The sequence below is a fragment of the Ctenopharyngodon idella genome, chromosome 13 (genome assembly GCF_019924925.1).
Source record: "Ctenopharyngodon idella isolate HZGC_01 chromosome 13, HZGC01, whole genome shotgun sequence".
NCBI lineage: Eukaryota > Metazoa > Chordata > Actinopteri > Cypriniformes > Xenocyprididae > Ctenopharyngodon > Ctenopharyngodon idella.
The window spans coordinates 32911527-32936818 of NC_067232.1; the positions used below are offsets into that span (position 1 = coordinate 32911527).

Consider the following 25292-nt stretch of genomic DNA (forward strand, 5'->3'; position numbering starts at 1 on the left):
TGGTGCAGTATGATGTTTTCTCCTCTTCTCATCAGTCTTTATAGTTTATGTGGCTGTTTTAGATGTTTGTTTGTTTTAGCATTTTAAAGTAGTAAATTCTCAATAGAATTTAAATGGGTCACACATTTTATCATCGACGTCACGATAGGAATGGCTTGCACAAATCTTATCACACTTTAGGAGTGTACAGGTGCTGGTCATATAATTAGAATATCATCAAAAAGTTAATTTATTTCACTAATTCCATTCAAAAAGTGAAACTTGTATATTATATTCATTCATTACACACAGACTGATATATTTCAAATGTTTATTTCTTTTAATTTTGATGATTATAACTGACAACTAAGGAAAATCCCAAATTCAGTATCTCAGAAAATTAGAATATTGTAAAAAGGTTCAATATTGAAGACACCTGGTGCCACACTCTAATCAGCTAATTAACTCAAAACACCTGCAAAGGCCTTTAAATGGTCTCTCAGTCTAGTTCTGTAGGCTACACAATCATGAGGAAGACTGCTGACTTGACAGTTGTCCAAAAGATGACCATTGACACCTTGCACAAGGAGGGCAAGACACAAAAGGTCATTGCAAAAGAGGCTGGCTGTTCACAGAGCTCTGTGTCCAAGCACATTAATAGAGAGGCGAAGGGAAGGAAAAGATGTGGTAGAAAAAAGTGTACAAGCAATAGGGATAACCGCACCCTGGAGAGGATTGTGAAACAAAACCCATTCAAAAATGTGGGGGAGATTCACAAAGAGTGGACTGCAGCTAGAGTCAGTGCTTCAAGAACCACTACGCACCAACGTATGCAAGACATGGGTTTCAGCTGTCAGACAGCGTCAGAAGCGTCTTGCCTGGGCTAAAGACAAAAAGGACTGGACTGCTGTTGAGTGGTCCAAAGTTATGTTCTCTGATGAAAGTAAATTTTGCATTTCCTTTGGAAATCAGGGTCCCAGAGTCTGGAGGAAGAGAGGAGAGGCACACAATCCACGTTGCTTGAGGTCCAGTGTAAAGTTTCCTCAGTCAGTGATGGTTTGGGGTGCCATATCATCTGCTGGTGTTGGTCCACTGTGTTTTCTGAGGTCCAAGGTCAACGCAGCCGTATACCAGGAAGTTTTAGAGCACTTCATGCTTCCTGCTGCTGATCAACTTTATGGAGATGCAGATTTCATTTTCCAACAGGACTTGGCACCTGCACACAGTGCCAAAGCTACCAGTACCTGGTTTAAGGACCATGGTATCCCTGTTCTTAATTGGCCAGCAAACTCGCCTGACCTTAACCCCATAGAAAATCTATGGGGTATTGTGAAGAGGAAGATGCGATATGCCAGACCCAACAATGCAGAAGAGCTGAAGGCCACTATCAGAGCAACCTGGGCTCTTATAACACCTGAGCAGTGCCACAGACTGATCGACTCCATGCCACGCCGCATTGCAGCAGTAATTCAGGCAAAAGGAGCCCCAACTAAGTATTGAGTGCTGTACATGCTCATACTTTTCATGTTCATACTTTTCAGTTGGCCAAGATTTCTAAAAATCCTTTCTTTGTATTGGTCTTAAGTAATATTCTAATTTTCTGAGATACTGAATTTGGGATTTTCCTTAGTTGTCAGTTAGAATCATCAAAATTCAAAGAAATAAACATTTAAAATATATCAGTCTGTGTGTAATGAATGAATATAATATACAAGTTTCACTTTTTGAATGGAATTAGTGAAATAAATCAACTTTTTGATGATATTCTAATTATATGACCAGCACCTGTATATGGTGATTTGCTTATCAGTCATATTGGCTTCAGTCATTTTGTGCGGACAATTGGTCCTAGTTCAGTTCGGTTAGTTCGGTAATGTTTCCTTTAACCATAGTATAAAAATTAGGGGGGTTGTACTTGCTAGTTTTGGTTACCTCCCTCATCTCCCCGCAAACTACACCCCTGCGTACCACTCTACATTGAAAATTAATGACTTCCGTTCTGTCGCTTGTCGGAGGTAGTAGAAAGGTGGCTTCAGGTGTGGGCACTTTTAACTGGACCAAATGCTTTGCAACATGTATACAACCACTCAGAACATCTTAGCAACCTCGTCAGAATGTTCAAATGGAAAAAACTTAGTTTTGTTGTTGTGTCCTGTTTTTACTGCATTAGGTCAAATGGTCCAGAGAAAACTACCACCACAGTCTCAGCTCACCCTACTCTCTGCGCCTGGCATCTGCGGATGCAGCAGGGAAGATCATTGTGTGGGATGTGGTGAGTGGTAATGCACACTGTGAGATCCAGGAACACACCAAACCTATTCAGGGTAAGAACCCTTTTTTACTAAGCTCATCTTCAAATAAACCATCTCTGTGCAGGTTGAGCAAGAAATGGGGGAAAAACAAATGATATATGAAATATTAAATATACAGTATATGGACAAAAGCTTTGGTACACACCTCTTAATTATTGAATTCAGGTGTTTCAATCTGACCCATTTCCACAGTGTATAAAATCAAGCACCTAGCCATGCAGTCTGTATTTACAAACATTTGTGAAAAAAAACGGGTCATTCTGAAGACAGTGAATGCAAGTGTGATGCTGTGATGGGATGCCACTAGGGGTGTGGCGAGAGCTCATGCCACAAGATTAAAATGTGAGCAGATTTCTCGTTGAGGTGAAAAACTGTCTTGTGAGATTACCATGATGGGAGAATATGCCACCGCTACGTTTACATTACGCCTCCACTGTCGTTTTGCTTTTTATAGAAATAAAAAACATTTAATTCAATTGAATAATAGCTTCAGTTCAATCCCATCCAGCTCATCGAACACGAGCTGCAGAGCCATACATAGTGCAGCAGGAATCAGAGCTCACTGATCACATGACGAAAGTAAGTGACGAGATGACTGACAAGACTATGGCTGAGGATTCGTTGCACAGAGCCTAAGCTTCTGACAAATGTCGTATCTTGCAGAATGCACACTCAGCACCGCAGCTCCCTATTCACAGAGTATGCGTGATCACAGAAGCGAAAGTAAAACGTGAGCGTTTATTCAATTCCCTGCGTTTTGAAAGCGTATCGCTGATGCATGCACATATCTCCCAATATAAAAGCTATCTTAGGCTGGGCTGTGTAGTTGTAAACATCTCTCAGCTCTGTATCATGCTTGAAGGAAAAATTTGGTCTCTTTTTGCACTTTGAATATTGAGAGAGTACTTTGATTATAGTGGCACTTATTGTTTGCACTTAAGACTAAGAGAAAACTGTTATTCGTTTTTATTTATACTGTTTTTTTATTTCTATGATCAATTTGTGGAAAGGAGTTCAGGAGGTCAAAAGTTGTAGAAGCTCATAAATCATGTACATTAAGGTCTGAAGAGACTCATGAAATCATACAGAGAGAAGTCAGTCAGTTGAGTTTGTGGCTAAACCTTTTACAGTGCTTGAGTATTGTTGTCTTTTACTGCATATGAAAGTAGAACTGAAATGACATTCATTACAAGATGATCAGTTAAAACATTTCAAATGCACCTGCAGACTGTTTTTCTAGTCATGTATTTTGTCAGTGAGGATTTCTTAAAAATACTGTGTAAAAATCTCGTCTCGTCTTGTGAACTCAATCTCGTGTCTCGTCTTGTCTCGTCCCCTGAGCTAACAGTTTCATCACACCCCTAGATGCCACCTTTGCAATAAGTCAATTCGTGAAATTTCATCCCTGCTAGATATTCCCCGGTCAACTGTAAGTGATATTATTGGAAAATGAAAGTGTTTAGGAACAGCAGCAATTCAGCTACAAAATGGAAGACCGTGTAAAGTCACAGAGCGAACTTGTCACAGAGTGCTGAGGTGCATAAAAGTCGTCAACGCTTTGCTGATTCCATAGCCGTAAATTCCATAGTTTGTGCTGCTGGAGCAGTGGAAATGTGTTCTGTGGAGTGACGAATCACACTTTTCTGTTTGGCAGTCTGATAGGTGAGTCTGGGTTTGGCGGACGCCAGGAGAACATTACCTGCCTGACTGCATTGTGCCAACTGTAAAGTTTGGTGCTCTACTGGGGCAAAAATTCCCACAGAAACACAAAACCTTGTGGAAAGCCTTCCAGATTAATGTCTATGTATTTAGAAATGCTATTGATGTTGCTATTGAAGTCCCTGTTGGTCAGGTGGCCCAATACTTTTGTCCATATATTGTACATGAATCATATTATATATGATTTTATTTGATATTTATATAGACTACCAGTCAAATGTAGTAAATTTATGTCATGTACTTCATCTGATAATGATCTAGGCAAGGCAAGGCAATTTTATATAAATAGCACATTTCTATACAATGGTAATTCAAAGAGCTTTATATAAAGAGGAAACAAATACATAAGAATAAAAACGGTCTATGTATGGACTTCTAAGTAAATGTATCGATCAAATTTATTTATGCATCTGTTTAATTATTAACGACAGTTATGATTCTTCGATGGAAGAAAGTAGTTACACACACACAAGAAAGTTTTTTTTTTTTTTTTTTGTTTTTTTTTCTTTTTTTCTTTTTCCTTGTTTTTCCAAAACACTTTTCTACGGAGCCCCGCACATGACATGCAGGGAAAAAAAGTAAATTGTGCGCATGATTTAGCAAATCGAGGGAACGAATTAGTATGTCGTGCGCACAATTTAGTAAATCGAGGGAATGAATAAGTAAATCGTGCACACGATTTAGCCTACTATTTAGGGCTGCACAATTAATCGAATTTCTAATCGCGATTACGATTACAGATGCCATGATTTCGTAATCGTTCAAAGGCGCGATTACAGGGAAAAATATCCACTTACAGTATTCTGCATGTTTAAGAGGTGCGTTATGAGCATGCCACGTTGTGAGAGGCGAATCACAACTACGGCCCTGTCCCAAATGGCACCCTAAACCCTCACGGTCTTCCTCTGAGTCCGCACTTTCACGACGTAATGCCGCTTTGACTGCCGGGTAGAAGTCCTCTGCATATCTCGCAGTCTTGACACCAGGACCCGCCATTTTTAAAAAGCCGTGTACACAGCCTAGTGCTGTCAAAAATATCGATATTTCGATATGTATCGATACTGAAATATCTGAAAGGATACCAATACTCCTTCCTGCAGTATCGATACACGGATATCAGCAGCGCGTTCTTGTTCTCCTCTCTGACAGCAAGTTGAGACGCACGCGCCTCTTCTCATTCAATCGTGTTATGCTCTCCGGTTTAATAGTGTTGGTGTGACCGGGTCTGAATTTCAGCGCGGGATTGCGCATAATTCTGTTCATTCCCGCAGATTTCGTGCTCACACGAAGCGCAGACACATAATAAAGCCGCCTTTGACATACAAGTGCCAAAATAAGCTCTTTTTCACGGTTTATTAATGGTCAGATACACTCAGAAACAATGTCACAATGCCCATCTGGGTGAGTATTATTATTCAGGAAGAATGTGTCCGTGCGTTCGTCATGTCTTAAAGGGACAGTAGCCGAATAAATGTGCCACTCTCTATGTTGTTGATGTTAATCAAACAACAAAAGACAAAGAAAAAATCACTTACTGCTCTTGACTGATTAACTTCTGTAACTTTAATTGATTAATCTGTATTTCATTTTTACAATGAAGACAGGCCTATTTCACACTTCCGTGTTTTTGGCTTCCGGAATGATCTACGCCGGGTAAAAGTTTTTCCGATCACAGTGATAGGTAGCCGAGCCTCGATCAGAACCAGCTTGGGAATCAGTCGTTTTACGAACTAAATGTCATGAAAATGTTTGAACGGTCTTGGTGAATTATTGGTGAGACTACAGAGCTCTCATTAAGAGCTAAATTAAATAAATAATTCGAAGTGATGGCGGTTAAACTGGTTATATTCTTTGTGTCTGTTTGGCGCGGCTGTGCATTATCGCGCTCCATGTGCTGTAAAGACAGTGCCCGCGTCTCAACGTGCATACTATCCATCCTAAATAGTAGTCTATGTGACATTAGTAATATTCAGTACTATTTAGGGTGGATAGTATGCACATTGGGATAGAGTGTTTTTCGCGACGTGCTGGGGAAATGATCAGCTGGCAGCTCCCTTATCACGCAAGCCTGATCCTCTGATTCATGAAACAGGACCGCTCGCACCCTGGATATTTCTGGATATAGATAAACACTTCAGTCATCTCTCACTCATACTTTCCTGTCATCATCATCATCTTAAAGTGTGTATTATGCACAATATTATTGTGCTGTTGCAACATTAATGCAAAGACTGATAGCTGTGTACAGTGTGGTGTTGGAAATTAATTATGTCTTAGTTTAATCATTTTAATCCATCAGGATTAATTATAACATATGCTTAAATGTGGGATGTAATGCCATATGAGATTAATACATGCTATATATTTTTAAAACGTATTAAACTCACAACAATATTATGTATCTCACAACTTCATATCCCCCATTGAAGTATATATTGGGAGTTAATTTTTTTTAATGAATAAATTATATAAATAATGTTCGTCGTACGTAATGCGATCGGGGGAATTGCTGAATGAGTAGCTGCGTAGCCTTTACTGTATGACAGCTGGTAAAAAAAATCCAGCTGCCGGTAAATTCGAGCAACGGTCTGAGTGGCCGTATAAGCTACAAACAAGTAGAAAATAATTTCTTTGTAGATTATACAACAGCAACTTGGAAAACAGACAAAACAGAAAAGGTAAGAAGCGATATTTGAGAAAAGAGCATATCAATCTAATAGCCGTAGACTCATAGCGGAACTAACTTTACCCCGCGTCACATGATTTCCGATTCTTGTGAAAAAGGCCTATTATCCAATGTTATTTTACATTCGATTAATTTGTTTCTTTATTCAGTTTCTCACCTGATTACTACTGTTAGACCTACCTGAAAAAAAGAAAGCAGTCTATTTAATTTCTATCTTTGTTCTATTGTATTTATTTGTGCTATTGTTAGTAATTTGTTCATTTATTCTTATTTTATTACTGTTTACTTGTCTTTTTTAAATTCAATTTACCATTTGAAATCAAGCTTCCTTGTGCTGTGTGTAAGATTACCAAATTACCTCACCATAAAAACAAATACATTGAGTTAGCAAATATTTGTGAGATAATTGTAATGGTAACTGATCAACGTTTAGATATGAAAAAAGCTTAAAAGCTTTATCATATAAAGTAATCTCTTCAGAAGAAATTTTTGATGGACAAAAAAAAAAAATAATATTAAAAATATTATTGTTTTTGTGACCAAATTTGTCAGTGAGTGGAAATTGTAAGAAAGCTTTATTTTCAAGCATAATATCATTTATTTGTTTTTCTCCCTGACATGTCCTTGAAAAGCTTTGTGAGATTCACTCCAGCCGAATTGGTCATTCCAGACTTATTCATTTGTTTTTATTGAAAGGTGTTGTACCACTAGTTTGTAATTTTTGTCAAACCCCTCTGTCTATAAAACATATTTTGCTGGAATGTACTGCTTTGAATGTCACTAGACAACATTTTTACACAGAAAGTTCTTTAATGGATGTTTTTTAAAAATGTTTCATCAGGAATTATCAAATATTGAAATGAAAAATCTTATATAATGTTTATTATGTTTATGTGAGTTGGTTATCAACTGTTGTTTTTTTTTTGTCTAATTCTGTTTATTTAATTATTTTTAATATATTGATCTTGTCATGAAAATAGCCATAGTTGCTGATATGGCAATAAAAAATAAACAAACATCCAGAAAACAAAAGAATGAATGAATGCAAATCTCTCCTCACTTGTGAACTTTGCATCAGATATGGACTGGCTGTGGGCTCAGGATGCTTCACGCGATCTTCTTCTGGCTGTCCACCCTCCCAACTATATTGTTCTGTGGAACGGAGACACTGGGACCAAGCTGTGGAAGAAGAGCTATGCTGAGAACATCCTGTCTTTCTCCTTTGACCCCTTTGAGCCCTCCAATCTGGCATGTGTGTATTCTATCACGTTATTAATAGTAATTGGTGATGCGCAGATGTGTTAACAGATATTAGTTATGTTCGAATTGCAAACTAATTGTTCTTTTGAGTTTATTCTTTTTCTTTGATATGTTCAAACTGATTCACACAGCTTGGGCACTTTGTTGTAATGAAAAAAAAATTCAAACAAAAACAATTCCAGGAAAGTGAATTGAATTTGCTCACAAATCTGTCTGACTCACTAATTAATCCCATCGTTATTTCTCACTCAATACAATGTTGGAATAACTTTAAAAATCATTATTACTTTACCGAACCTTTCAACATTGCTAAAATACTGGTTGCAGTACCTGTGTTCAGTACCAAATGGTATTGTACATCCTGAATAAAAGTCATTATTAGTACATAATATATGGTTTATTATAGTTTAATGAAGTAACTATCCATTTGCTAAACTGTTTATCTAATTTCTGCCATTTATTCCTTCCTGTCTGTCATAGTGTTGACCAGTGAGGGTATAGTGTTCATCACTGATTTCTCTCACTCTAAACCGCCGGGCAGTGGAGGCAAGAAGGTTTATATTGCGAGTCCTCATTCCAGCCCGGCCCATAGCAAACCTGCTGCGGCTCAACCCACCGGTGCCAAAAAAGCCCTCAATAAGGTCAAAGTGCTCATCACCAATGAGAAACCCACGTGAGTCTAGCACACCCCAAAAACACCATAGGGTTCTGAGCTGCACATACTGAATGTTTGAATGACAATTTTAAAGAAGTTGCAAAGAGGGTTTTGAATATTTCCAGGTCTGTCTTCTGTATCTGTTTGACATTGTTTGACCGTGTATTATCTTTGTTTTTTAACTGGGAGGGAATGGGGCTGAAAAATAGCTCAGGACCCTACTTACCTCTACTATTTAACAGTATTTTAAAAGGCAGCGGCAATTTACAGTGATGTTGGGTACACACTATAAGATTTTTAAAATGTGAGAGACCACAAACATGGGGACAAAAAATCCTAGATTTAGTCGTTTTGCTCCTATAGTGTGTGATGTGCCGTGATGTGACAAAGACAGCACACCACACACAAACAGATTTTCAACCAGAGTTCTACTGTGAACATGGGAAATCTCACAAAATCTCTCGAGACTTCAGAATAAACAAGACGGACGGTAGGCATGAAGAAATTGTGATGGTAGGGTTTGGAATGATTCTGGTATGTTTTACAGGCACTGTTGCTGCAAATCGACAAGCTGATCCTCCATCTCTGCTGTCCAAATCCATTTAACTTTGTGCTGAGCCATCACTGCGTTTGTTCTGCTTCTGTCTTCTGTCAGCTTGCTTTCTGATTGGATATTGTTCCGTTTCACGTGATAAACTCCTAAAGTCCTCAGGGTTCACCTCACACATCAGGATTTCTGATCGCAATCGGGGCGGCTCTGACGTTCTTCTGAGCAGATTCAGTAACTCTCAACACACCTCACACCACAGGGAAATCTGATAAGATAATCTGTAGAACCATCAAGATAATCGGGACATTACCTAGGATTGTTGGAAGGGGAGAAATCAGCCCAAAATCAGCCCGATTATCTTGTGGTGTGTACCCAGCATAAGTGAAAATAGCAGTGTAATAGCACTACTTTTTAATAGCAGTGTAAATAGTTGTTACATGCTATTTATACTTAGAGCAAATAGTGGCAGATACTATTTGCACCGCAGTGTACTATAGTATATTTTAATTAAACAGTATGCAAAACAGTGTGCAATAATAACAACATATTCAGTGTATATGATTATATTTATTAAAATCATAAATGAATGCTGCCTTATTAGGACATTACTTGCCCCGTCCCTAAATCTCCTACCTGTTAGGACAACAACAAACCACAACTTGCTCCTCACACATCGTCTTCGTCCCCCCCCATTTTTCTTTTCAAGAAAGTCCATGATTAAAATTGATGCTAGAGATTGATTTGTTTGCCAGCCATCATTTCAATCTTGCATTTAAATGCAGCTCATCGTCACAGAACGTGTCACGGATTGATGATGTGAAACTCCAGACAAGTCCGTTGTGTGCGATCGAGTCTTGACTGTCTTGCAGTCTGACATTTAAAGACAACTGAGACAACTACAGTGTGACATGGCTTACAGCTGGGATCATGCTTAGTTTTTATTTAGTGCTCATTTATATTTTTGAATTTTAATTAATGAAAGTATTTATTTTGTAATGGAAAGGCAGTGTAGTTAAGTTGGCAGTCAAGTGAAATCTGAACAAAGGGTAGGCTTAATTAACAATTTACACTTGCGTGTGATGTCCTTTCATTTTATTTTGCTTTTGCATTTGTCTGCGCTTTTATAGACAAACAATTAAAAGCAATATAAAGCTTGAGACCCCTGTGATCTGTTGAGCTTCATCTGAATATATCCTCTGTCCAGCTGTTTCTGAATGTAAGAATGCATCCTGTATGAATGATTCTAGTCTTCTCTGTGATTTAATAATACATTTTATGAAAATGAAATGTATTATGCAGCCCCAAAGCTCTGCAGCTACAGGAACACTGTTTGCCTGCTAGATTAATGCACAGACAGAAGTGGATTGAGGCAGCTGCTCATTTTCAGTGAGAGTGGGGGATGGCCATGGATCTGTCTGTCTCTGTCCTCTCTGACATTCAGTCAGTCAAACTATATTTGTCTGTTTGATTCTTTCTGATCTTCTTCCATCTATGTGCACATTGTTTTGCTCTGATGTCAGTGGGAGTTTTTCATGTGGTTTTATTTTCCATCGATCGTGTCTCTCACTGTCTGAATGATAGGAGGTCTTAGTGGAGCACCTTGTCTCAGTCTCCTTCTGTTCACTGCTTTCTTATTAGCAGTCGGGTTTCCCCAACCCACGTCCCATTGCCTCCTGCAGTTTGATTGATTCACCTTATTCCCAGCATTGATTTCCATCCTTTAAACCAGAAGAAAGCCCCCTTCAGATCTCATTAGTTCACCATTAGTCCTGCAATTTAGATGAAATGAATAGCGAGAGAGACACAACTGTGGAGTGAATTTTAAAGGTCTCATATGTGTTTTTTTTTTTTTTTTGTATCGTTTTATTGTTTCCCCTTTGAAGTCCCCTTATAATAGCAGTCAAGTTTTGCACCAAAATTAGACATAATTTAGTTTTTCATGACCATTTTCCTCCCTCTTTCTGGCATGTACAGAAGCCTCTTCTGACCCTTCGTCCGAAATCGATTACTTCTCTAATAGCATGTGAAAAACATCATTCCATGAGAGCAGTATGTTTGAATACATGGTATTCAAAAAATGGATGACCGACTTCCGTCGAGATTCTGAAGTGTGCATTCAATGGACACTTTACTATCCCATGATTCCATGGGAGGGGATTTATGAATTTAGGTGAAGCGACAAAACTGACGCTGGTAGGTCACGTGATAATGACAACATGGTGGATGTAGTACATCTTAGGTTGCCACCTTTAGTGTGGCAAAATAAGGGACGCCCATTGATGCCGAACCCCCTAAGGTAAAAAAAAGAAACTTGAAGGACACAAATAAAGAATGAGACACAAGCTGCATATTTCAACACATTACAACTTGACAGATAAAACATAGGGAAAAGTATGTGAACTTGTAACAGAATACCTTTAATATTATTTTACATTTGATTATTTTATCATTTTTAAAAAAATTCTATCGGGATATGCTTTAAGCAATCATTCTGTCTGGATCAATTTATTACTTTTTAGACAATTCTGCAGCTGTTTCTTGGGTGGGATGAATTTTTAATATTTAATTCATTTACTTAAATTTGGACTATATGTAATTGCTTGTCCCATTTTTTTAAAATCTAAATTAACTCTTTTTAAACTACTTTTCTAAATGTCATATTGTATATGACAGGATTATTTATGTAGCCTATGAATGATAAAATATTAAATAACATTTTTTATAATCTTAATAACATTCTAATAATAAAACCTTTATAATCTTAATACCAATCTAAATAACGTTATTTATAATATTAATTATTCTGTCTAATAATGTCTAAAAAATAATAATTATCTTACATTCTGATAATGTATGGAATATTATATTAATAGATATTAATATTTTATCCAAAAAACAAAAAAAAAGCAACTGAAAATACTTTTCGGCAAACTGTGCAGTTCGCCTTGTATAGTTACTGGACACGGACGTTTTTTTCCCCCTATTCAGCCTTATATTTGGAGATCCTCTTGAGTTCGATGTGTTTAAAAACACCCAGGTTTACGGCGCTTGATCTCGAGACTCCATCGCTATGGACATAAAAAGACGCTAAAATGCAATCACATACAAATAAGCTTCTCTACTACTTATTGTTAAATTGATTTAATTTTATTTGCTATTGAGTATTCTCCACACTGCAAAACCCTTTAGGGTTTATTCAGCTGTGTAGGCCTATGTAAAATACAGGACAAATCGAGTCCCGTATTGATTTGAAAAAATCCCTAATCCTAAATTTGAGCAACAGTAATAGTTATGCTTGTCTTACACCACTTAAACAAGAACTAGCAAGGAATTTGATAATGAATTGCTGAAGCCAGTAGCCTTGTGGGCAGCACTCAGGCATACACTCGGGCAACCTGAGTTTGAATCCCGGCTCGTGGTTCATTCACATCGCACTCTCCCACAGCACTTCCTGTCTGCTCTCCATACTGTCCTCTATACAAATGTTTCTGCAGCAAATGCATTTGCAGCTTTTGACTTTTAAGTAGTGTTTTAACCATAGACTTAGTATAGGACCTACAGTGCCTTGCCCTTCTCCATTGAGAAGGCCAGATCTAGGAAGAGTCCTGGTTGTTCCAAACTTCTTCCATTAAGGATTATGGAGGCTACATGCTTTTGTGAACCTTCAGTGCAGCAGAATGTTTTTTGTAGTCTTCCCCAGATCTGTGTCTCAACACAGTCCTGTCACTGAGCTCTGCAGGCCGTTCTTTTGACCTCATGGCTTTGTTTTTCCTCTGATATGCATTTTCAGCTGTTAGACCTTTTGAGAGGTGTGTGCCTTTCCAAATCATGTCCAGTCAATTGGATTTACCGCAGGTTAACCCCAATCTAAAACATCTCAAATCCAGCAAAATTGGAATGATCCTGAGCTAAATTTCAAGTGGCCCAGAAAAGGGTATGAATACTTATGCAATGAAATTATTTCAGTTTTTTATTTTTAATAAATTTGCAAAGTTATCACACATCTGTGTTTTGCTTTGTCATTATGGTGTAGATCAATTTTTTTGCACTGTACATACAGTTATTCTCATATGTTTTTGTACCCCTTGCAGAACATACAAAATAAGAGGGATCATTAAAATCACTTTTTTTTTTTTTTTTAGGGCTGTCCTGAATAAGCTGTTTTTGAATAAGCTGAATTAACACAAATGAACAAGTTCAAAAGTTTACTTACAGTTTACATACCCTTGAATCTTAATACTGTGTCTTATTACCTGGATGGTCAGTGACTGTTTTTATGTTTTGTGGTAGTTGTTCATGAGTCCCTTGTTTGTCCTGAGCACTTAAACTGCCGGCTGTTCTTTATAAAAATCCTCCAGGTCCTGCACATTCTTTGTTTTTTGTTTTTAGCATCATCTGCAAATTTGAACTCTTTACAAGCAGTGACTAAGATTTTGAGATCTGTCTTTTCACACTGAGGACAATTGAGGGAATAACTATTATAAAAGGTGAAAACATTCACTGATGCTCAAGAAGGAAGCACAATGCATTAAGTCGGGGGGTGTAAACTTCTTGAATCGGGTGATCGGGTAAAATCGTACTTATTTTGTCTTCTGGGAAACATTCAAATATCTTTCGTAGCTTCTGAAGGGCAGTGCTAAATGAAAAAATATGATCTTTAAACAAAATAAGATAATTCAAAACCAAGAAGCAACAATCTGTCCTGATTAATCAGCAAGAATGATCTCTCTTGTTGAGCACATCTTAAGTGTCTGTGTGACCTGAGGACAGAATCTTCCTAGCTTATTTACACATTCGTTCACTTAGGAAACTCACAGCCTCTATGGCATCGCTGTCATATCACTTTTGTTGTCACTACAAACGAGCATTGCAAGAGCCTGTTGCCAAAGTACTTATGTAGACCGCTCGGTTAATTGTAATAATTGATTTGTTTTAAATAGATTACATTTAGAATGCTTTTTCTGTCATTATTGTGTTACTCTCATTATTTTGAAAGAACATTTGTTTACGCTTTCATTGGAGTTTATTGTGCATGAAATGTTTTGATTTATGTATTACATGCATTTTATAGACTTATTCAGAGCTTATACTGTTTGATGAAAGTGACTGACACCAATTGAGTTGCATAGTTTGGGCCCTGTTCTTAATTTTCATATGTTAAAATTAATCGAATCAAGAGTTTATGAATCAGAATCGAAAAACTGTACTCTTGATACTCAATCCTAGGTTGTAGACACTCTTGCATCATGTCTAAGAACACCCTGCAGTGTAACTTGCCGCCTTAAGTGGCTTATTGTTTTATTAATCCATCATACTGTTTAAATGGTGTAGCCAAGAAAAAGAAAGCATTATAATGTATTGAAATTGTTTATTTATTCATGAAAAGCTATAGTACATTACACTGTGTTATATTATGGAGTTATGAATGGCTTTATAAAAATGTCTGTAACCCTTGTTCCCTAAATAGGGAACTAAACACTACATTAGAAGCTGACGCTGTGGGAACACCCTTGGGTGGTACAGATTGTCTAAAGCCCGTATAGACACACACCAATTCATTGTTTCATCCGTTGCGTCACATGCGTTGGATATAGTGGTGCATCAATGGGCATCACCCCTTTCCACTGAAAGAAGCCTAGCAGAAAGAGGAGTATGGCAGGCCTTACATACATAACCTAGACATTCTCTTTCATAGGTTCACTATTTGACGCTCAGTACTTGACGCTATGGGAGCCCTGTACCACCACTGCATGCTACGTGAGCCTCCATTGCTGAACATGAAAATGACAATGGTCCATACAGATGGGACCTTGGAACCAGTAGTCAAGTCCATGTCCAAATTATAGAATTTGACACAAGTGTGGAGAGGACCATCCTACCGCCACACAAATGTCTTCCAAAGGGACTCCCTTAAAAAGAGCCTGAGAGGAGGCTACATCTATAGTAGTGTGAGATCTAACACCTAGAGCCAAACTGCATGCCTTATAGGCCAAAGAGATAGCATCTCTTGGTCAGTGTGACATCCTTTGCTTTGGAGCAACTAGCCCTCTGCAGCCACCACCAAAACAAATGAAGCTGATCAGATTTACGCCACTTGGTTGTGCGGTCAGCGTAAATCTTCAATGCCCTTACTGGGCAAAGCTTATGCAGTCTCTCATCAGGGGCGAAACCCAAGAATGATGTGCTCACTGATAAAGCTTGCAGGTTTTCCAATGCGCTTGAGGGATGTTAAGGCCAGTTACAAAACTAGCTTTAGAGTCAGAAACTTTTCTAAAACTGACTCCAGGGGCTCAAACAAACACCCTGAAAGACCGTCTAAGACCACAGACAGGTCCCATGAAGGAACAATCACAGGATGGAAAGGTCTTAACCATCCCATCCTGTGTATAGAACTAGAACAAGTGAATGTTTACCCAAAGATATATTCCCTAAAAGACAGACCCCAGACTCTAGAGGGTGGCACAAAGAAGAGCAAATATGTTCTTTAGCACTTTAACTCTGTGTGGGATCAGTAGCGCGATGGAGATCTTTGGCAGCCTCCGGGGTCAAACCATCTCCGTCATCCATGTCCTTGTGAAAGATATGCTTGGTAACCCTTGTGACATAGCCATAGGGCCTTATTTTAACAATTTAAGTGCATGGTCTAAAGCGCACAGTGCAAGTGCACTTAGGGTGTGTCCAAATCCTCTCTTGCTAGTTTAACGACAGGAAAAAAGGGTTGTCCCTAATCTCTTAATGAGTCATGAGTGTGTTTTGGGCATAACGTGCAATAAACCAATCAGAGTCTCATCTCCCATTCCCTTTAAAAGCCAGGTGCGCTCATGCCATGATGGATTTGCTATTTACATGGTGGAATTTGCAAGCTGAAAAACTTGAACTCTTCTCTAGTGAGGAAACGGATCTGCTCATGCGCGAGGTTAAAGCCGTCTACAGGACAAGCCAGATTCCATCAAAGCATTTTTATCTAAATGCACACAATAATAATCTTTTACATTGTAATCCTTTTATTTTTAATATTTGGCATGTTTGTGTGCTGCTGCGTGTCCCTGTGTGTGTAACAAGCAGAGTGTACTTGCGTTGTGCACCCGCCTATAGGAGCATATTACTAATGCGCTCTTTAAATAACAAAAAAATACTGCACCATTGACTTTAGAGCAGGTTTTTGTTGGTCAATGGCGCAGTCTATTTCAGTTGCCTCAAAATAGCAAACGCCAACAATGCGCCTGAACACACCTCGTTTTCAGACCAGCACGCCCATGGGCGCAAATGCATTTACTATTTAAACAACGTGGCGCAGGATGTGAAACTGATGACTGCGTCGGGCTGAAACTAGCAAAAATCACTTGCATCGCGCCGGGTGTATGATAGGGCCCATAGTGTGCAGCACTGTACCAGCCTGACCAGCAGCCATGTAAGACTTTCCTATCCTGCAAGGTTTTGATGGCAGTTGAGGCTGCAACTCCCAGGAAGAAGCCATGGATGGAGAAAGATACATAGCCAACTTATCCATGCTAACATACCCCTGCTCCACTGAACCGATAACATTGGTGGAGTCAGAGGGGGCAGCTGCTCAGGCTGCTTCCAAGATCTTGTACTTTGCCACAAGGAGAATGTAAAATCCGGCTCAAATGCAGATGCTGAAGTACAAATAATCGCAATGCAATAACCTTGAAGAAAGCACAGGCCAGATAAGTCTCTTCTTAAGAAGAAGAAATCAGAGGCGAGATGGTGCGGGCGCTCCAATACATAGTGTGTGTGATGTGACGGCGCCATTAGCCAGTGAACTGTCATGTGTCGATACAGGCTTCAGACAAGCAGTACCACCCAGGGATGTTCCTTAGCGTCAGCTACTGTCGCAGCATCGGTGCACCTATGAAAGAGAACATAATGTCTGTGTATTTTTAGCTGTAGTCATTAGTTTATTCACTTCACTCTGCCTACTCTGCTTCAAGCAATTTTGTAAACAAGGATGATAGTTGGGTCAGCTTTGACTTCGGGTTTTAATGATGCTGTCGCTGTGGGTAGTGTGTATTTTTTCCTCGTTATGGTTAAAGCCTGATATCTGTCTCTGGTTTTTCTTTTCACAAGCTGAAGGCCACACAAGCCTCGAGGGCCCTTTTTAGACACAACTTGCCTCTGTAGCGTAAAATCGACAAAGTGGTTGCTAAAGAAGAACAAGTGTGTGTGTGTGTGTGTGTGTGTGAGAGAGAGAGAGCAAGAGCATACTTGTGTTCTTCTGAATGCGCATGTAGGAGTGAAGGATGAGAGACTCAGCTCAGGGGACACTGTTATGGAGGACCACAGTTTCTAATATAAGCTCAGAATTTCAGACAGCAGCAGCAGATCTGAGACCTGACCAATCCCACACTCCCTTCCAACATTGACTTATTTCCTGCTCTTAGTTCCAAACAAATGCTTTAATCATGATTTTTGTCTTGCACTTCCTTTGTTCTGGCATTTTAAGCCTGATTTTTTTTTTTTTTAAATGACCATACAGATAATTAGGGACTAGGGAGTCTGCAAGAATATTTTCTCCTGCATGCTGTTCAGGCCTGCTTCTTTTCTTGGAGTTATGTGGTCAAATGTGACATGGAAATATTTATTGAGATTCACACAATGTTTTGACTGATTTTATCATATATTAAATATAAAAGTGTACTGTACTGTTTTGTTTATTTTTACAAAATGCGTTGTCAGTTCTGCATTTAAGTTCTTAATATGGTTGTGTTCACAACCACAGTTAGATTAATTAACACATTTGGCCCTCACTTGATTGCTTGTAATGTGTTTCTTCTTTATTACTGACTATTTGCTTGTATGTTTTGAAGCTATATTTAGTTCATACAATAGTTTTCATTTATTATTCATTTGTAATAATTTAAAAAAAGTACTTATAATCAAATAAGTAATTAAATAATAATAAAGTTTTTAAATTAATTAATTAATTATTTATAGTAATAAAAAATTGTAGACCGGGGATGGTTTTGGAATCAGATTGTGACACCCAGAATCGAAATCAGACCGAATCTTGAGGTGCCTAAAGATTCTCACCCTTACTCAAGAAATTATTGCACTTTTCAATGTCTTATTTAATTGCTCAGATGTGCTCAAAAGTGAAATAACCACTGATAACTCTCTGTCAAGGGAACCAGCACGCTGCTACTGACTGCTTGGGATACTTTTGCAGGAATATTACAATGCAGCATACAACTAGGCTAGATGAATGTTGTCAATAGCTGTTTACAGTTTGTTGTTGTTGTTCTAGAAACAATTTTACATTTCTTTTTTTCCATCTGTATGTTTTCACTCATGGATTTTGAAAGCTACTGGATCCCAGCATGTGTAATATACATGCTTTTGTGTTTCATCTATGGTTCTCCCAGAGCAACATTAGTGTGTGTCAGGGTTATGTACCAGTTTTCAGTAGGAGAGATGATAATTTCTAGGGCTGCAACAACAAATTGATAAAATAAATAATAAAAGATAATGGAAAAAAATTGAGTCTGCATGCTGTGCATGGAAAACATTTGCCAGTCACGTCACTTTACAGTAGTGAAAAAAGCATTGCCATGGACAAAACATCTGTTCCAGTTTATTTTCTGTTTCATGTAATTATTCACAGTCCATGTATCATTTAAATACATACACACATATAACATGTTAAGAGGAATAAAATGGACTAAAAGAAAACATGCAAACCTATTAAAACTCTAATGTATTGGCAAAGCTGTCGAAGTCAACAGCCTTGCAGCAGCATTCTGGACCATCTGGAGGCGTGAAAGAGAAGTTTGAGGAAGACCAAAATACAGAGAATTGCAATAGTCCAATTGCGATGAAATGAGGGCGCGAATAACTTTCTCCAAATCATAAAAAAGACAGACATTTTGAGTTTAGAAATAATTTGTAGCTGATAAAAGCTAACTGAATTTATTTGCTTATAACAGCTAGAATGCTTGCCAGGCTCATTTGTCCTTAAGTTTGAGAAGATTATTTGACAACCACATTTTTTATGTCATAAAGACAGCCCAGCAAAGGCTGAACATTCACCAGCTTTCAAAGCAGAGTTGAGTGTTGTCCACATAAAAATAAAAATAAATATTATGCTTCTTGATAATACTCCCTAAGAGGAACATATATAAATTAAAAAGAAGCGGGCCCAATATGGACCCCTGAGGTACACCACTAACAGTAGATACTGAGGAATAAGTAAACTTACCCAGCGCTACAGAGAAAGTCCTATCTATAAGATAAGACCTAAACCACTGTAAGCCTTTTATGCCGACCCAATGTTCTAAACGACTGAGGATACTATGATCTACTGTATCAATGGCCACGGAAGCTCATTCTGTGACTCCCTGTGGTGTTAAACTCCTTTTAGAATCTACCAGAATATTGTGATGGATGTGCATTATTTGTCACTTATTATATTCCATATAGTAGTTTCATCATCAATGTTATTGTGCTGGTACCTTGGCAGGTTAAGGACTGCCAAAGACAGCTGAATCCTAAAGCTTTTCATATTCTTCATATTCTGTGTGGTGGTTAGTTCACAGTTTAAATTGATTTTAAATTTATTTTTTGTAACCTGCAGTCACAATTGCATTAATAGGCTAAAGTTTAGAGAGATAAAAAAAAAAGTGATAATACGTTGATATATAAAATTATTTCTTAAAATAAAAACCGCCAGTAGGTGGTGCCAAGTCTCTCTTAATGAGTGAATCCATTGACTCATTCATTCAACTGATTCGTTCAAAAGGACTGATTCATTCATTAACGAAACTGCTGTCTGTTGCTCAGAGATGCAAAACGGTTCTGCTTTGGCTTTGTTTGGATCTATTTTCACAGGCGAAATAGAACAAAAACTGGCAATATGGTGTCTGTCACTTAATATTAAATTCTTATTTATTGAACTATTGTATAAAATCAGTTTGCAATCGTGCTGTTATTTGGGGAAAACACTTTCTTTGTGTGATGTTGCTTAACTATATCATATGATATAAAACACAAAAACTCACAAAAACACAAAAATTCATTTTAAAAAAGTCACATTTGTTTGTTCTTGAGTTTCACTTGTATCAGAATATTGGGTCCTTTGCCCAAACTCAAAATAACATATTGACACTGACTACCAATGTCCTGCAGAACACATTCACTACATAGTGGTTCATCAGAAAAAAACTAAAACAAATTAGTGGAAATGTGTGTAGGCTTATTAATCTACAAATCCAGTGATTAGTTTTTCCTTACTAGCATTCATCAACCTGGTATCTTTTAAATACAATTTTGTTTCCCCTAAGACTTAAAACTATCTCGATTCACAGAAATCGAGTTGTTTTCCAGTTTTTTTGTGCATCTGATGGTCAATGAACGAACAATGGGCAGTTTGTTGCCCAATCCAATTGAGCCATTCAGTTTTATATGAGCAGGGTTCAGCACACTGACTACTGGTTGGGTAGTGTTCTGCATATAGATGATAAACCTTACATCTCTACAAAATGACGTCAAGGACACAAATTGGTATGTGGAAGTGAAAGATGCCAGCAGACAAAAGGTTTTAATTGTTGCTTGTTGTTGTTGTTGTTGTTGTTTATAATATTAGATTGCTTCCCTTTGCATTTCTTTTGGAAAATTTCATGTTGAATAAAACACTCATCATATCATGACTGGAACACAATGGAATTGTGAAGCGTTTTTTAATTAAGAAGCACGAAAAGATCAAGTATTGAAAAAGTGACTACACCATTTACCCCACAGCAACTGCCTACACAAGACCATTTACCATTGAACACCTTTGGATAAAGATGCATAGTGATCTGATTTGTGTTGTAGAATTGTACGCAAAAGCTGGTTGGGCCATAGATAAACATTGAAGCCGGCAGGATAAATTATTTTAATTGTGACCTGGCTATGTGTGTATGTTTGTTTGCAGGGCTGAAGCAGTGACTCTTAATGACTGTCTCCAACTGTCATATCTGCCATCTAAGAGGAACCACATGCTGCTGCTGTACCCCAGAGAGATCCTCATCCTAGACTTGGAGCTCAGTCAGACCGTTGGAGTGGTCGCCATCGAGCGCTCCGGTGTGCCTTTTATACAGGTGTGTGTGTGTGTGGGAATGTAAGAGTCGGCATGCCTGTAATAGAATAGGTACCTTTTTCAGTTTGATAAAGTGATTTATAAAGGGTAAGTTCACCCAAAAATGAAAATTATCCCATAATTTACTCACCGTCAAGCCATCCTAGGTGTATGTAACTTTCTTCTTTCAGCCAAACACAATCTGAGTTATTTTAAAGACCTTCATTAACCCCCTGGAGCCATATGGATTACTTTTATGATGGATGGATGCACTTTTTTGGGGGGGTTAAAAAATTGAGGGTTCCATTCACTCCCATTATAAACTTTTGGAAGAGCCAGGATATTTTTAAAATTACTCTGATTGTGTTTGGCTGAAAGAAGAGTCTTATCTAGGATGGCTTGAAGGTGAGTATATCATGGAATAATTTTCATTTTTAGGTGAACTAACCCTTTAAGACTTTTTGTGTTTTAACAAAGTACATTGTGCCATTTGAAAAAGTTGTAGAAGATGTATCTGTACCGAACTGAACAGATACAGGGCTCTCAGTACAGTGCACACAATGACACAAATAAATGCATATTTTCTCATGTGCAGAACCAATAACATTTCGGTGCAAGACACAGAACGTGTGCACATTAAAAAGATCTTGTGCATTTTATCGTAAATTGCTTTGCTTCTTGTGCACCATGAACACTGTGGTGTCCGTTAACAGACACTCATGCCACACAGATAGTGCTCCTCATGTGAAGACGTGAGATGTGATTATTTCTCCTTCTGTTGAACATAAGCAGAAATGTTTAAAGGCACACAGGACTGCTCGCCTCTGACACTTCATTCACTGCACTCATTCAAGCAGATAGATAAGCTCTTATCAGAGATACTGTCAAACAGACAGAATAATATCGTCACTATAAATATGGGCGAAGTGCTATTGTTCTGTGGTGGCCAAACACTTGAAGCCAAAATACATGACTGTTTCCTAAAAAAAAGCCCCTACCTGCAACCACACATATCTATAAGCTACTTTCTGATAACACAAGCAGCAGGCATAGCAACACTGTGGATAGATATCTAACAATAACATTATCTAACTAATAAGGATTTGAGTAGTATGGAATTTCAGAGCTGAGACCGAGCCAAGTGTAACTGTATTATAAGAAAGTAGGTAAAGCTTTATTTATATAGCACCTTTTAAAAACAGCGTTTACAAAGTGAGTTGCTTTTGGTACCACCAACAGGTTACTTTTGGATGTTCGGAGCAATATTTACTAAAAATAAAGGTAGGCACATCATATTCTGATGTGTTATTTCTGAAATATGATCCCCAGAATAACACCACACAGGTGACATGTAATATGCCAACAGGGAATATTGACTGGACATTGCTGTAATATTTCAAATGTTCTCAAAAACTGAGCATGTTGAGAGCTAGATGCATTCACTGACTAATGAAAACAGGCATTACAACATTTTCTGATAAAATGAGGGAACAAATTAATAAGTCGTGGGAACAAATTCTTAATTAGTGGTCACCAGATCTATTTTGTCGGCATGTCATACAGTGCTGCTTGAAAGTTTGTGAACCCCTTGCAGAATCTGTGAAAATGTTAATAATTTGAACAAAATAATGGAGATCATACAATATGCATGTCATTTTTTTTATTTAGTACTCTCCTGAGTAAGATACTTTACATAAAATAATGTTTACATAAAATCCACAAGACAAAAAAAATGGCTGAATTTATAAATATGACCCAATTCAAAAGTTTATGAACCCTTAGTTTTTTAATACTGTGTGTGGTTACCTGGATGATCCATGACTGTTTTTTTTGTTTTGTGATGGTTGTTCATGAGTCCCTTGTTTGTCCTCAGCAGTTAAACTGCCCAATATTCTTCAGAAAAATCCTCCAGGTCCCAAAAATTCTTCAGTTTTCCAGCATCTTATGCGTATTTGAACCATTCCCAGCAGTGACTGAATGATTTTGAGATCCATCTTTTCACACTGAGGACAACTGAGGGACTCAAACACAACTATTAAAAAAGGTTCAAACATTCACTGATGCTCCAGAAGGAAACACGATGCATTAAAGGTGCTCCAAGCGATCCTGGGTGGAGTAACTTCCTGTTGACGTTCGAAGTGTTGTCAAACAAAACAGAGGCTAGCTAGACCCTCCCTCCTCCTCCTCCTCCTCCTCCTCCTCCTCCCCCTCCCCTCCGTGCTTCCTGAAACAGTCATGAACGCGCATTTAAAATGGAAGTAGCTTGCGTATTGACGCTGCTGTGGTAACGATGGTTCAACCAACTACTTCATGCTCATTGTGAGTAAATTGATGTACTTTTAAATAAAAAAGTACGTTTTAATTAGAAGTCTAGATAAATGATAAAGTAGTTTGTTGATAGTAACGCATTCTTTAACCCCAAAACTCCTCCCCCAAATCATTCTTGTCGGTTATTGGCTGGAGCACCGTTTATTATGTTTCGTGGTCCAGACTGCACCAGTTTGTTTTTGTTGCCGTTTTTGGAGCTTGTGGCGACTACAGAGACTGCATTTTTTACAGCGTGTTCAGGGGACAGGCAGCTAGCGGATAGTGAGGAGATGTTTGCTGTATGTGACAAAAAATGTTTTGGCCTAAAAACACGTGACATCGCTTAGAGCACCTTTAAGAGCCGGGGGGTGAAAACTTTTTGAATTTGAAGTTCAAGGAATATTGTACTTAATTTGTCTTCTGGCAAGCATTTAAGTGTCTTCTGTTGCTTCCGAAAGGCAGTTACTAAATGAAAAAAAAAAAAAGAAAGAAAGATATTTAAACAAAATAAAAATTTGGACATCTTTAACCTGTTCAAAAGTTTTCACCCCCAGCTCTTAATGCATCGTGTTTCCTTCTGGAGCATCAGCAAATGTTTAAACCTTTTTTATTAGTTGTGTTTGAGTCCCTCAGTTGTCCTCAGTGTGAAAAGATGGATCTCAAAATCATTCAGTCACTGCTGGAAAGGGTTCAAATAAGGGTTCAAATTAACTGCTCAGGACAAACAAGTGACTCATGAACAACCATCACAAAAAAACAAAAACAGAAAAACAGTTATGGATCATCCAGGTAACCACACACAGTATTAAGAATCAAGAGTTCACAAACTTTAGAGTGGGTCATTTTTATAAATTCAGCTACTTTTTTGTCTTGTGGACCATATGTAAACATATTTTATGTAAAATATCTTACTCAGAACAGTACTAAATAAAAAATTATTTTGTTAAAATGATTCACATTTTCACAGATTCTGCAAGTGGTTCACATACTTTCAAGCAGCACTGTATGTGGGGCTCCATACTACGGCTAGCTAATTCAAGGTGGCAAATTTCCTTAGACACTGAATGGTGCAGGCTAGCAAATAAGTAAAAAAATACAGTCTATGACTGTCTACATGGGACGTTTCGTGAAACAGTGATTTTGAGAGACGCCCGTTTCCCTCCTCGACATGTCCTGAATTTTTTTTGGTCCCACTTTATATTAAGTGGCCTTAACTACTATGTACTTACATCAAAAAATAAGTACAATGTACTTATTGGGTTCATATTGAATTGCAAAACACTTTTGCTGTTATTGAGGTGGGATACGGGTAAGGTTAGGGAAAGCTTTGGTGGTATGAGTAGGTTTAAGGGTGGGTTAAGGTGTAAGGAATGGGTCAACAGTGTAATTATAAATGTAATTACAGAAATTAATTACAGATGTAATTACATGCAGGTGTTTTTAAAATATAAGTACAATGTAAAAACATGTAAACATGCATACACACACACACACACACACACGCACACACACGCACACACACACGCATATGCATTAAGTGTTATAAAGCACTTGTCAGGAAGGCAATTTGCATGACTGATGGTGCAGCTGCAAGCTCTCATACTCTGAATCTAGGCTGACCGTGGGAGCCTGGCATAAGCCAATAACACACACTGGAAGCTCACACATTTGTCCTAGTTCTTCTGTTACCAGAACCCAAATTCTCACAACAACCACTTGTTTTTAATATTCAGTACATTAAGGCAGTTATA

General features: G+C 38.0%; 1 protein-coding gene across 3 annotated transcripts in view; it reads left to right on the forward strand.

Annotated features, from left to right (window-relative positions):
• The window catches only part of wdr11 (WD repeat domain 11), a 161459-nt gene that overhangs the window by 9706 nt on the left and 126461 nt on the right, over positions 1-25292 (forward strand). For all 3 annotated transcript variants that reach the window (XM_051916179.1, XM_051916178.1, XM_051916180.1), the window contains exons 3-6: positions 2150-2303; positions 7775-7948; positions 8437-8629; positions 21091-21256. In XM_051916179.1, the coding sequence (XP_051772139.1) occupies positions 2150-2303; positions 7775-7948; positions 8437-8629; positions 21091-21256 (687 nt within the window). The remainder of the gene's footprint in view (positions 1-2149; positions 2304-7774; positions 7949-8436; positions 8630-21090; positions 21257-25292) is intronic.